Source organism: Suricata suricatta, chromosome 8, assembly GCF_006229205.1.
Source record: "Suricata suricatta isolate VVHF042 chromosome 8, meerkat_22Aug2017_6uvM2_HiC, whole genome shotgun sequence".
NCBI classification, from domain to species: Eukaryota; Metazoa; Chordata; class Mammalia; order Carnivora; family Herpestidae; genus Suricata; species Suricata suricatta.
This window is the reverse complement of record NC_043707.1, coordinates 80,754,164-80,767,928: the sequence shown is the minus strand read 5'-3', so window position 1 is coordinate 80,767,928 and position 13,765 is coordinate 80,754,164. Positions and strand designations below refer to the sequence as shown.

Below are 13,765 nucleotides of genomic sequence, written 5' to 3'. Positions count from 1 at the left end.
GTACTTTCTCCCTTGAGTAGAAAGCAAGCTCCTTAAAGGTAGAGATCAGGTCATACTTCTATCTGTACCCTCAGAGCCCAGCACAGTGCCTGCAGACACATTCAATAAAATGCTTAACACATGAATGAAAACTCAATTTGGAATAGAGTAATTTTGTAATTGTTTTATAGTAATCTCATGGTAACTCCACGGGAAAGTCTAGATGTAGATAAACAACCATCTCCCTGTCCTGTCTCTTTCATTACAGCAAAGGTTCTCAAAGGAGGTCAACTCTCCTACCACCCTCCTAAATAGACATTTGGCCTTAAACCAAAGAAATAATGCCAAAGCAACAATTTACATGCAGTTTGTTTTACCAATAGATTTTGTAACCTGAGGGCTCAAAGTCACAAAAATAGTTAGTGGAAGATTAGAAATACAATAGTCTCACTCTGAGCTGAACACTCTTCAAGAATCTTTACTCCCCACCAGCTAATCCACTATCTAATCTAAACTTCCTCAGTAGTTGCTTCACCACGTAGAGCTCACTTTCTGTATTAACAGGCAAGATTGCCTATGTCAAGAGAGCCCTTTCCTTCAGATGGTGTTTTGATAATTAACTTATTTTATTTATTTATTTATTTATTTATTTATTTATTTATTTATTTGCATTCAGTTAGGTGGCTCAGCTCTTCTTTTCAGGCTAGGCTTGTTTTAAATATTCATTCAAATCCTGATTAGAAATATTTTGCAACAGAGCCTGATATAAAGACAATGAAACAACATCCTTAAGAGGAAGAAAAACAAACAGCTGTGACCTTCTCCTTTTCATTTTTAAAAGAGCTCTGAATGTCATTCCAAAGACTCTGTTCCTGGAACAGCTATTCTGCAATCAACACAATCTCACAATCTCTTGGAGTGTTTTACTGCCTCTGGCATTCCCAGGCTTCCACCCACCCCCACCCCCCACCCAATCTCATTCGTTTCCTCTCTTGCTACCTTGATACTGAATGCATGTTGAGCGTCAGACCCCTGGCAGCATAATTGGATTTCAGGTCAGTGTGGGAAACTGAATGATAGTCAGCTGTGGGTACAAACAGGGCAGAGAAAAGAAGTATGAAAACACAGGCTGACCTTGGGGTGCCTGGCTGGCTCAGTCAGTTAGGCATCCAATTTCAGGTCATGATACCGTGGTTCTTGGGTTCAAGCCCGCCATAGGGCTCTGTGCTAACAGTTCAGAGCCTGGAGGCTGTTTTGGATTCTGTGTCTCCCTCTCTCTCCCTCTCCCCTGCTCATGCTCTGTCTCTCAAAAATAAATAGACATTAAAATAAAAAGAAAGAAAAGAACATAAGCTGACCTGGAAGCAAGCTGGGTAGAACATCTTTGCTGTAAAAAAGCGAGCTTTGACTATGATTCTAATTTTCTGCAGTTCTCCCACTTCCAGAAAATGGGAAGCAGGGGAAGGCAGGCAGGAAGAAGGAAGGAAGGGAAAGATGGAAGGAAGGAAGGAAGGAAGGAAGGAGGAAGAGGGAAGGAGCAAAGAGGAAGACAGGGAGGAGAAAACAAGAAAGGAAAATGAAACAAGTATTTATTGAACACCTATTACACACAGATAATGCTATATACTTTGCCATTTGTTATGTTAACTACCACAAAATAGTCCTGTAAGGTAGGTATTATTGTCTCCATTTTTCACATAAGGAGAATGAAGTTCAATGAGATTAAGTAACTTGTTCAAGATCGTATAGCTGGAATTTGAACACATATCTGTCTGACCCCAAAGCCCAGAAAAAAAAGAAAGCAGGTAGTCTCTGGGAAATGTTGTTGAAAATGATAAGAAAGATCATTTCAAGGAACATGTGAGGAGGAATAATAGGATAATGAATTGAGATTGTTTTTTCAAGAATATCTGATCCCAAAACCTATTCCAGCATGTTTCTCTTATATATAAAAAAAAAAAAAAATTCATTCATTTCCTCAACAAATCATTGTGGAGCACTGAGAGTAAGACACTTTGCTAGGAGCCATCAAAGATACACCTGTGAACAAGTCATGAAATTTATGGTCTAGTAGGGAAGTAAGTATATATAAAATTAAAATGGTTTGATAAATGTTAACAAGTGCAACCTTAAGGAGGTATGAAACTATTTAAGGCATGTATATGCAAAGTTAAAGCACCTTTCTTCTACTTTCTTGTATTGTGTGTATCTGTGTGCGCGAATACAAACACACGCACACCACTCTAATTCCAGGACATATACTTTCTTGTATTGTGTGTATGTGTGCGCGTGTACATACACACTCACACCACTCTAATTCCAGGACATATACTTTCTTGTGTTGTGTGTGTGTGCGTGCGCGTACACACACACACACACACACACACACACACACACACACACACACCACTCTAATTCCAGGACATAGATGTAAGACCTCTGTTGCTCCACCTGCCAACTCCAGAGCATGTGGTGAAAGCAACATGGAACAAAAGTCAGATATGAATTTTAGTCTAGACTTGCCAAATTCTGGCTGTGTAACATGGGAAAATAACGTTAACCTCCCCGAGCCTACGTTTACTCATCTGAAAAGAAGTTAAGCTAAACCATTTGTAAAATCTCTTTCATTTTTAACACACCCTGGAGTTTTGTCTCTAATGACTTCTAACTACACATCACAGCTTGCTAATCAGAAATTGGTTGAAAACTATCTTAAAACTTCAGACTTTAATACTATGTCAAGTTACATCATTTTAAAAATGTGCTGAACCACAGTCACATGAATTTCACCATCAATATTAAAGTAAGAAAAACTGACATCACAAATGAAATATATCAGCTTTTGAAAAATTGAAATGAAAAATGAAGTTCCAAAAGAGAAAAAAAAGACTATGTTTAAATATAGCATGAGAGTCTGTAACTCAGATACAAATGTCATTAGTGTCTTCAAGAGAAAAGAAATGTTAAAAGATAGAATTTTCCTCATCTGGTATCATAATATCTGACTATCTACAGAGTAGAAAAATAAGACGAAAAGTTAAGAAAGTTGAATTTCAGAATTAATAATATTTCATTTGTATGTCAACCTTTTTAAAAAGTGTCCATAAGTCAAATGTAAACTGACATTCAAAATTATAATGAAGTGATCAAGTGATATGTCAACTGATAGTAAACAACAAAAATTCTTTGGTAAAGATGCTTCCTCATCCTTTGAGATGGTAAAAATAACATCTACAAATTTTCTCTCCCTCCTGAAGATCAATGAGCTAACAATTTAAAGATTTTATACCTTAGAAGAACGCAATAGAGACGGGCAGGGAAAATACCTCTTTCTTTTACATCATTTTAATAAAAAATAAAGATTAAAATCACAATGCTAAATAATAATGGACTGCATATCAAGCTAGTTTTTCAAGATATAATATACAAATTCACTTGATGATCCTTAAAATCATACTTGGTATTACATAGCTGCAGTTCTTAATGAGACCATTTTCAATAAATTACTTTTTGTTAACCAAGACTAACCCAAAAAAAGAAAATAATTATAACAAAGGAGGGAAGGAAAGTAGGGAGGGTGGGAGGGAAGAGAAAATATCTCTCAAGGTATTTCAGAAATAATTCTAGAGTAATGAGACTTAAAGATTCCAAATGTGGAAAAGCCATTTGTTAGGAACTAACTAAAGAGTATCTCTAGGTGACAGTGATATGTTCTCTGGAAAAGACACTCCCTCAGGGCAGCCTTTCATGCTTTATTCTCCACCCTCATCCCATTGTCTATATTTTTAATCAGAATTTTCCTGTCTACACATACCAGATTCTCAGTGTTTCAAAAACATCTCAAAGGCCCTGACCCAGAAGTTGTTTATTCCCTGTAGATCATGGAGTCCACTTTTTCTACAATAAAAAAATTTTTTTAATTTCATTTTAGAAAAAGAAAGAGAAGGACCATTTACACGCTGGGGGAGAGAGAGAGAGAAAGAATCCTAAGCAGGCTCACACTCAGCTAGGAGGCATAACCCTGGGATCATGACATGAGCTGAAATCAAGAGTTTGGACACTTTACCAACTGAGCCACCTAGGCGGCCCCACAATAAAAAAAAAAAACTTTTGATGAGTTGAACAGTTCCAATTGAAGTCTTAAAGAAATAAAAAGAGGGGGCACCTGGGTGGCTCAGTTGGTTAAGTGTCTAACTCTTAATTTCAGCTCAGGTCATGATCTCACAGTTTGTGAGTTCAAGCCCCCACATGGGGATCAGTGCTGATAGCATGAATCCTGCCTGGGATTCTCTCTCTCCCTCTCTCTCTCTCTGCCCCACCTATAATTGCTCCCTCATTCTTTCAAAATAAATAAATAAACTCAAAGAAAAAGAAATAAAAACAGTAAAATTTCCTGATTATCCAGAAATAGATTCAGAGTATAGATTATTCAGATATGGTCTGGGGAGCCATTCCTACTACATATGGGAACAGCAACACCTGCTCTAAGTTCAATCTATGGTCCTAGTTCAGTGGCAGGCACGAGAACTCTATCCATTCATTGCAAAAAAACTACATCCCAAAATTTACTTATCTATTCTTTCAACTATTATTGAACACTTACTAAGTGTTAGGCACCAAGATAAAGATTTAGCAGTCTATACTTTAAGACGTTTAAAGTTTAATTTCATATTCATGTGAAAATATACTGTCAATAAAGGAAGAATAAGACAAAAAGAAAAATGAATATATAAGCTTTAGGAGTCCTAGTTAAAGGAAGATAATTTAGCACCACTTTCTTCTGTACCTTTTTTTCTTAGAACTCAGGCTATTATTACATATCAGACCTTGGAATAGCTTTCTAGTGAACTTTCTGATAATTTATAACATTATTACAAGATAATACTGTTACAATTTGGAGCTAACATCTGAGCTTCTACTAACCAATCAGTACAGTTCCCTAGATACATTCATTACAAATTCACTTCCCTTTATGGGCCACACTTAACTTCTTAGACTTAGATGCTACTGATTCTCTTTAACCTAAAAACATAGTTCAACACAGTAAACACACACATACATACACACACGGGGCAGATGTTTATTAAGCCACTGCATTTGCAGAGAAATCCTAGAAAATTCAGTTAGTTAATTATGTTAACACTATGCAATTATCATTAAACCATTAAAATTATGAAGAATATATAAAATATAGGGAAATATGTATGTTTGATTTATTCAATAATATATTCATTTAGTCTCTGTGACATGCCCAGAACATGACCAGACATTTTGTGTTGTAAGATAAATATCACACAATCTGGATTCTCAAGAAGGGACCCTCATAGCCTAGTAGTGGGTATCTGTGGAGGGACCTAGAGAAGGGGAGAGCAAATAGGCACATGACCAACTCCAGGCACCGCGAGGTAGCAGTCTTTTGCTGAAATCCAATAAAACTCAGGTCCAAATCCGGGCACATGACCGCCTAAACAAAGCCAGGTTTGATCCAAGAAAATGAAGTCAAGATGCAGAAAGACTGAAAGCAGCCTTAGGACAAAGCAGAAAGTTTCTAGACAACTGACTTGGGAATGGGGTGTTGTCCTTCCAGGCACCAAGTACAGACTGGCTGGCCTGAAACTGCCTGATAGTGTCACCCGAAGAGGGGGAGGCAGGCTTCAGCTCCAATGACACTCTGACCCTGGGATGCCAAGTCCCTGATTTTGCCAGATTTTTGGTTCTTTTTTTCTTCAGGGCAGCCTGAAGGCTGAGAAAGGCGATGGACTCAACATTTTCCATCTGTCTAGGAGAACCAACAGGAGCATGTGCAATATGTCTGGGAGCCCTGAAGAGGACATGCATACCTGTGCCTATAGGGTAGGGGCAGGGCAGGAGTGCCAGAGAGGATGATGGGGAAAGCTTCATAGAGAAAGTAGTGACATTTGTGTTGAGGCTTGAAGGATAAAAGGGGATTTTTCAGCATTACCAAAAAAATCTAGTGTAACAGAGATAGAGAAGCATAAAAGAAGGTGTGTGGTGCCCAGTGTTAGAGTGGTAAGCTCTTTAAGCTTAGAATAGATGTGGACAGTGGTGGGAGATGAAGCAGAAAAGGTAATCATGAGTCAGATCCTAGAAAGCCTTGTATGCCTTGTTGTGGAATTTTTATTTTTTATCCTGGCTAGGTAATGGAAAGTCACTACTGGATTTTAGGGATGTGGAGTGATCATATCTGCCTTGTAAGACTACTAGATTTGCCATAATGTAAAAAAAAATTAATCGAGGATGATGTAAATCCAAACACAAGGAGACCTGTTAGTGTATAGGTTGCTCAATCCATACTAGAAATGATCAATAATAGTGACTGACTTGATCAGAGCTGAGTAGAGGCATGGAAAAAGAATCAAGGATAACTTTAGATTCTCAACTTGTGAAACCACATGGATAAAGATGTCATAAAATAAAATTGCAGCTATGGATAATTATACATAAACAAAGACTAGATGAACAAAAGAGAGGGAGGTGAGGATAGCAGGATGATTTGTTTCCCAAAACTTTTTCAGTGTTCTATCACATCTGCAAAACTATTTGGGGCTATATCTAGGTTTAGATGCAAGTTCTGAATATTACTAGTTTATAACTTGAGTAGATTATTTAACTTCTATGGAAGTTAGTTTCAGCCAATATTAATTTGTCTATTATTCATCTTATTTCAAAGAAAATTTAAAATAGTTTCTAGGGGTGCCAGGGTAGCTCAATGAGTTGAGTGTCCAACTCTGTATTTCAGCTCAGGTCAGGATCTCACAGTTTCGTGAGTTCCAGTCCTGCATCAGGCTCTGCACTGACAGTGTGGAGCCTGCTTGGGATTCTCTCCCTCCCTCTCTCTCTGCTCCTCCCCTGCTCATGCTCTCTCTCTCTCAAAATAAATAAACTTTAAAAAAATAAGTTTCCAGAAATACTACAACTCAACAAAGCAAAATAAAGAGAGATAATGAGAAACAAAGTAAATCCATAAGTGAATGACTTATGATCTCAGACTCTTGAGCAAGAAGGGAACTCAGACTCAGTTCTGAGCTTTCTAGCTGTCCACCCAAGTGGGAGACACGATGAGTTCTATGACTCACTTTATCTATTGTTAGTGACATTTTGGAGAAACTTCTCCATCAGGTACTCACAACACAGATGCTTTGTAAAATAGTGATCAGCACAAGAAATAAGATCTGGGAACTTAATATGATGTCAAGTATCTCAAGATCAGTCAGTATGACAACAGCTAAGCACAGATCAGCAAAAGCATGTCTATGGGGGCCAAAATAGCACAAGCTGGATAAGGAGCTATTTCAAGGTCTGCCTAATTACAAGAAAAAGTTTTAGCATATCTAAAGGAATTAAAGGACTACATATTTATTCAAGAAATCTCTCCTAAAGAGTCCTCCCATAAAATTACTCAAGAACACTCTCTGGGGTGCCTGGGTAGCTCAGTTGGTTGAGCTTCAGACTCTTGATTTTGGCTCAGGTCTTGATCTCATGGTTCCTGAGATGGAGGCCCACCAAGCTCTGTGCTGTTAATGGAGCCTGGTTGGGATTCTCTCTCTCCCTCTCTCTGCCCCTCCCAAGCTTGCACTCTCTCTCTCAAAAATAACTAAACTTAAAAAAAAAAAAACCATCTAACCATCTTCCCATCCCTAGCATCTGATGATTATTGCACTAACAATGACAATTCCCAAGATTTTTTCGCTTCCATAGTAAAAAACCCAGTTTTCAGAAATACAAGATGCAGTAGAAACCTCATTAAATAGGGCCAACTAACAGAAAGGAAGTCTAGACCCACAAAAATTCTAAATACTTAAAAATATTTCAGTCCATTTACTAAAAGTAATTAGCTTTTAAAAATGCCCATTCGAATTTCTCAAAGACTTCGTTTAGTAAATTAATTCTAATTTATATTACTTTCGACCATTTAATGCTGCCCCAAACTTGAAAACGGTTTTTCCCAAATAAGTTAAATAGGTTACATGCCTCTCTTGACCCATATAAACGTGTGTATAATCTATTAATTTGCTTACTCTTCATCATACCTGGGACATTAACTCAGAATCAGGTAGGGAGAATTTACACAAGTTAAAACAGAAGGCATTTTGATCCTAGAATTAAGTATGCAAAGACTATGTCCTTTTGTTTTTGTGTTGTTTTTATAAATTGCTAAATAAAAGTTTTTGTGTGGAAGTGTGGTAACTATTCAACTCAGAGTGTCCATAAGGTTTTACAAAGTATACATTTCAAAGTAAGACTTTCTTCGTGGTTAAGAAGATGAGAGAAGGTAGCTTCCAGTGCTATTCTTTATAACTTCAAGTCTATCCAACTCAAACAGTTAAGATATCTCTGGACACATTGATTTATGAGGAAAGACTTTCTTAACATAACTGTCCTTATTTATTAACTGATACTCTTTCACTATAGTAAAAGTGTTAAATCAGTAGAGTCCATGTAATTGCCATGGAAGAGAATGTAATGACATTCTTGTGTAGCTAAACAAAAGAACTGTGAGTAAGAGGCTGAGAACAGTGAATAAGAAGAAAAAAGAGCTTAATTCAAATGGAAAAATACTATTAACACTTTAATTTGCAAAATATGAATGTCTATTAAATACCTTTTATAGTATTTTTTTCATGTTATGACTTTTTATTTTTTACCCAATACTTATAAAACAAACATAATCATAGAATAAACTTTAAGATGACTTTTGAGTTTTTGGTAAGGCAAACCTGGAGAGGTAATAAATTTTTAATAAAATTTTACTGTCAATTTCAAAATCTTATATTTTCAGGGGGAGGGTATCTGGATTTGAACACTGAAACACAAGCCAATGAGCTACAAAAATTTATACAAAGAACCTGTCCTGTAAGTTCTTCAGATGCATACATTTAAAATTGCTTCTTACTAAACTGGATTTTGAAAAAAAATTATGCAGTGTATATGGCAATACTTTTTTAATTTTTATCTTATTATTATTTTTAATTCTAGTATAATTAAGATATTGTGTTGTATTAGTTTTGATCCTACAGGAAAATTGCTCAAGCAACTTAGGATCAGTTGTGACTTTGGTCAGAGTCTTCCTTACCTGATAGATTAGTAAGAGTTCAGCTCTCTGCTAAAGTCCTAGTGGCCAAAAGAAGCCACAAAAAAGTATTCTGGGAGGCTACTCACCCTTTCACATTACAGACAGAGAGAGCCAGAGCTTAACAAAGCATTGTGATCCTGATCCTTTCTTTCACAAAATATTCAGACAGATGCAAAACAGAAATCAGCAATGAGAAATTGTTGTTCCTCAATTGAACTACAGAATTTTTGCTGCGATATCAACATTTCTCTAATAAAATGAACCCTAAATGAGAAATTATCTAAGTTTATTTAAAAACTGTGACATGCAATGGCAACCAACAGAAGGAAGGAGAGAGGCAAGGGCAAAGAGAGAGTGAACAACAACCACCAAAAAACCTGAAATGTTTTTAGTTTGAACCCTATTATTAAAAAGTTGCGCCTCGTCTAAACATAGAACAATGGGGTAGGTAAAGACAACTCTTCTGGATTCCTTTTTCAGAAGTAGCTTTCTAGTTTCTCTCTGGAAGAATGGAAAAATGATGGGGCTACCCCAGAATTTTGCAACCTCAGCACAGTTCAAACCAGATCATGCTTTGCTGCAGGGACTGTCCTGGGCATTAAGGAACGTTTAGCAGCATCCCTGATCTCTACCCACTAGATCCCAATAGTATTACCCCAGTCACAACACTGCGAGGTTGCCCACAGTCACTGCAAAAAGTGCCTCTAGTCAAGAACTACAGTGTTTTTAAGTTTTTCTTTAGTTCTTTTGAGCCTTCCACCTGAGAGAAGAGAATAGACTAGTACAGCCAGCAACACGACGACTGATAAACCTTTCTCTTACGGTAACTTGTTCCTGTTGTGGCATATTTTATTAAATATTTCATCTGGAGGTCCATTTATACACCTCTTTTAATGCTATATTTAATATTTCTTAAATGTTTATTTATTTATTTTGAGAGAGAGGGAGTGAGAGCAGGGAAGGAGCAGAAAGAGGAGACACAGGAAGACACCCAGGTCCATGCTGACAGCAGAGAGTCCCCTCTGCTCAAACCCATGAACCGTGAGATCGTGACCTGAGCTGAAGTCGAACACTTCACTGATTGAGCCACCCAGGTAGCTCTGTATTTATATTTTTAAGATAGCATATTTAAAGAAATAAAAATAAAAATAAATGAGATAAAGTCATTCTACATAAATTATTTCTTACACCTCCCCAAGAAACTGTCATGAAAAGCAACCATAAAGTAAAATAGTAAAAGAGAAGTCAAAGACAAAAAGCAAACAGTAACACACCACGAGGAATAAAATCTGCTATTATTTCTCCAATGTTAAGAAAAGCAAATTCTCTTCTCTACTGCTTTTCCCTCCTCAGCCACAGCACCTTTTCTTGGCAACAACACCCTTCAGGAGTTAACTAAGCCATCTCTAATCTCCTCCCATCTCTTTTAACCTGTTCCATTCAGACCATCACTGCCACCACTACAGTTAAATCACCCTTGTCCAGGTTTGCAGTGACCTTCACATTGATAAATCCAGTGGCCATTTCTAAGCTCTCGCCTTACTTCACTTATCAGTGACATTTGACACCGTTGATCATTCCTCCCTTCCTTTGCACAACTTCTGCCTTGGCTCCAGAATTCCACACTCTTTCGATTTCCTCCTTAACTAGCTAGTTGCTCCTTTTCAATCTCCTTTACTAGTTTCCTCCTCTTCTCCCCTTCCTCTTAATAATGCAACAATCCCGGGCACAGGCCATTTAACCCAGTCTGCACTCACTCCTAGTGAGTCCTCCAGTCTGGACTCTTAATAGCACCTATGTGATGATGACTCCCAAACGGCCTCTCTCTCAGACTCTAGACTCCTACAACCAACTTCCTGCTTGTCATCTCCACTTGAATATCAAATAAATGTGTCAAACCCAAATGTGTCCAAAAGTGAGCTCCCAATCCTTCCCCCTAAACTTGCTCCACCCACAATTTTCTAATACCATTCTATGGCAACTCCACCCCATTAGTTGCTCAGGCCAAAACTGTGCAATGATCCATAACACCTAGCCTTCTCTCACCCTGCACATACTCTTAATTCAGGAAACCATATTAGCCTCACTTCAAAATACATTCAGTATCCTTCCACTTCCCATGACCTTCGCTGCTTCCATGCTAGTGCCACCAGCATCTCTCACCTGAGACACTGCAAACATCTCCCAACCGGTCTTCCAGCTCCTCTCCTTACCCCTACAGGATGTTCTCAACACAGGAGCCACAACAATTCTTTTTTTTAATGTTTATTTATTTTTTGAGAGAGAGAGAGGAACTGGGAAGGGGCAGACAGAGAGAAAGACACAGAATTTGAAGCAGGCTCCAGGCTCTGAGCTGTCAGCACAGAGCCTGACGTGGGGCTTGAACTCACGAGCTGGGAGATCATGACCTGAATTGAAGTCAGATGCTTAACCGACTGAGCCATCCAGCCATCCCAACAACAATTCTTTTAAAATGTAAGTCTTATCTGTGGCACCTGGGTGGCTCAGTTGGCTGAACATCCATCAGACTCTTGAAAAATTTTGGCTCAGGTCATGATCCCAGGATCGTGGGGTTAAGCCCACATTAGGCTCCACACTGAGCATGGAGCCTGCTTGGGATTCTCTCTCTCTCCCTCTGCCCCTCTCCCACACTTGTGTGTGCGCTCTCTTTCTCTCTTTCAAATAAAAAAATTAAAATTAAAAATATTTTTTAAAAATTCATAAAATAATAAAATGTAAGTCATGGCACATAACTCTTCTGTTAAAAACTTGCAGGGTGCTCCATTTCCACTGAAGTCTTTATTTTATTTTATTAATAATCTTTTTTTAAGTAATCTCTATACCCAACATGGGGCTCAAACTCATGACCCCAAGATCAAAGGTCTCATGCTCCACCAACTGAACCAACCAGGCCCCTTCAAGCTAGTCCTTTAGGTTGTTTAAAGGGACCAACATGGTCCAGTTCTCTCACACCATCCTGATCCCCTTTCCTATTCCTATTCTCCTTTCTAATTTCACCCAGCCTCCTTTGTGTTGATCAGACATTCCAGATATATGCCAAATTTTGGGTCTTTGCACTGGCTTTTCTCCCTTTCTGCAAGGTTATTGCCCTGCCATGAATAACCACTTAATCTTCTTCAATATTTCCTTTCAATTAGACCAACCCAAACCATCCTGTCACGATTTACAGCTGACCTCTCCATCATCCCATTAGCAGTGTTGCAAATCCCCCTCACCATGCATATTTTTTTATTTTTCTCACACACTTTATAATTTTTAATATCAGCAATTTGCTAATTGTTTATTATTCATTGTCTGTCTTCCCTATCTAGAATGTAAACCTGACCATGGCTCCATTTATTTTCTGGTAAGTCCCTCAGAATTGTGCCTCGCACAGAGTAAGTGTACAACTTATATTTGTCAAATGAATGAATGAAATAAAGTGGACAAATATCCCACCCTGACGTAAAGGGGGTGGCAGCATTATTTTCTTTCTTGATCCTTTTTCTCATTTTCCTGGTCATACATCAAAGCACTAGTTGGCCTGGGAGGGAGAAGGGATTCTTTGGTAAAAAGGAGTAGATAAATATAACTTAGGAGAGGTTTTTATTGGAAGATTTTAGGTTTTAAGGGGCCTTCTGCCTTTTCAGTTTGGGGAGCTGTGAAGTCCTGGGCTGTTTGGGGGATTTTAGGACTTTTATGTTCTGTATATAACCCTGATTTTTAGTTTTTTGGGGCTTCTAGTTGGAAGTACCTTCCAAACCAAGTGAAACAAAGGGACTAGGGAAGAGGACCAAAAAAATAATGGTGAAGAAATGAGCTCCTAAAAGGAACTCAAGGAAAACAGGAAAAAAGAACTTAAGGTTTTCAGTCCAATTCACTAAAGTACGAAAGTGGGCTAAAATTCAAGGCCAGTGCTGATACTAGTAAGGAAAATTATGAATTAAGAGTGTTCCTTTTATTCTCAGGAAACTGAAAGTGGCAGATAGAGTACAGGAGAAGCCCTAGAAAAACTACATAAATAAGTAAATTAATCCCATTACAGTAGATTTTTTAAACATTCTTCCATACACATATCCCTAATGTATATATACCACTGAGAGTGTCTCTATCTCTAAAGATAGAAGTGCAAAAGTAATGAAACACATATGCATTCATTATCTAATACTGTGTAACAAATGACCCCCAGATTTAATGGCTTAACATAATAATAACCATTTATTATCCCTCACAGTTTCTGTGATATAGGAATCCAGAAGCAGCTTGGTTGGGCAGTTCTGGGTTAGGGATCTCACCAAATTCAGTCAGATGTTGACTGAGCAAGAGACAACTGAAGGCTTACCTGAGCTGGAGGATCTGTTTCCCAGGCAGATCCCTTATATGGCTGACAAGTTGGGGCTGGCTTTCATTAGGAGCCTCAGCTCCTTCCCACATGGGCCTCTCCACAGGGATAATTGAATGTTTTCCCAACATGGCAGCTGGTTTTCCCCAAAGTAAGCAATTTAAGAGAGCAAAGCATACACAAGAGGAAGGCAGAATCCTTTATGTACAATATAGCCTTCAACTTACTGTACTTTACTCATTACACAGGTCAGCCCAGATTCAGTGTGGGAAAGGAGAATGTAGGGTGTGAATACCAGTAGGCAAAGAACATGGAGGCCATATTGAAGGCTGGCTATCACCACAGTCAAA

At 38.1% G+C, this 13,765-nt stretch overlaps 1 protein-coding gene across 1 annotated transcript in view; it reads left to right on the top strand.

Moving 5' to 3' along the window:
• LOC115297654 (nucleosome assembly protein 1-like 1) overlaps window positions 1-10,631 on the top strand; it is a 165,807-nt gene extending 155,176 nt beyond the window's left edge. Inside the window, 2 exon segments of the mRNA XM_029945812.1 lie at window positions 5,710-5,832; window positions 10,518-10,631. Of these exon segments, the coding sequence (XP_029801672.1) occupies window positions 5,710-5,832; window positions 10,518-10,631 (237 nt within the window).
• The last annotated feature ends 3,134 nt before the right edge of the window (window positions 10,632-13,765 follow it).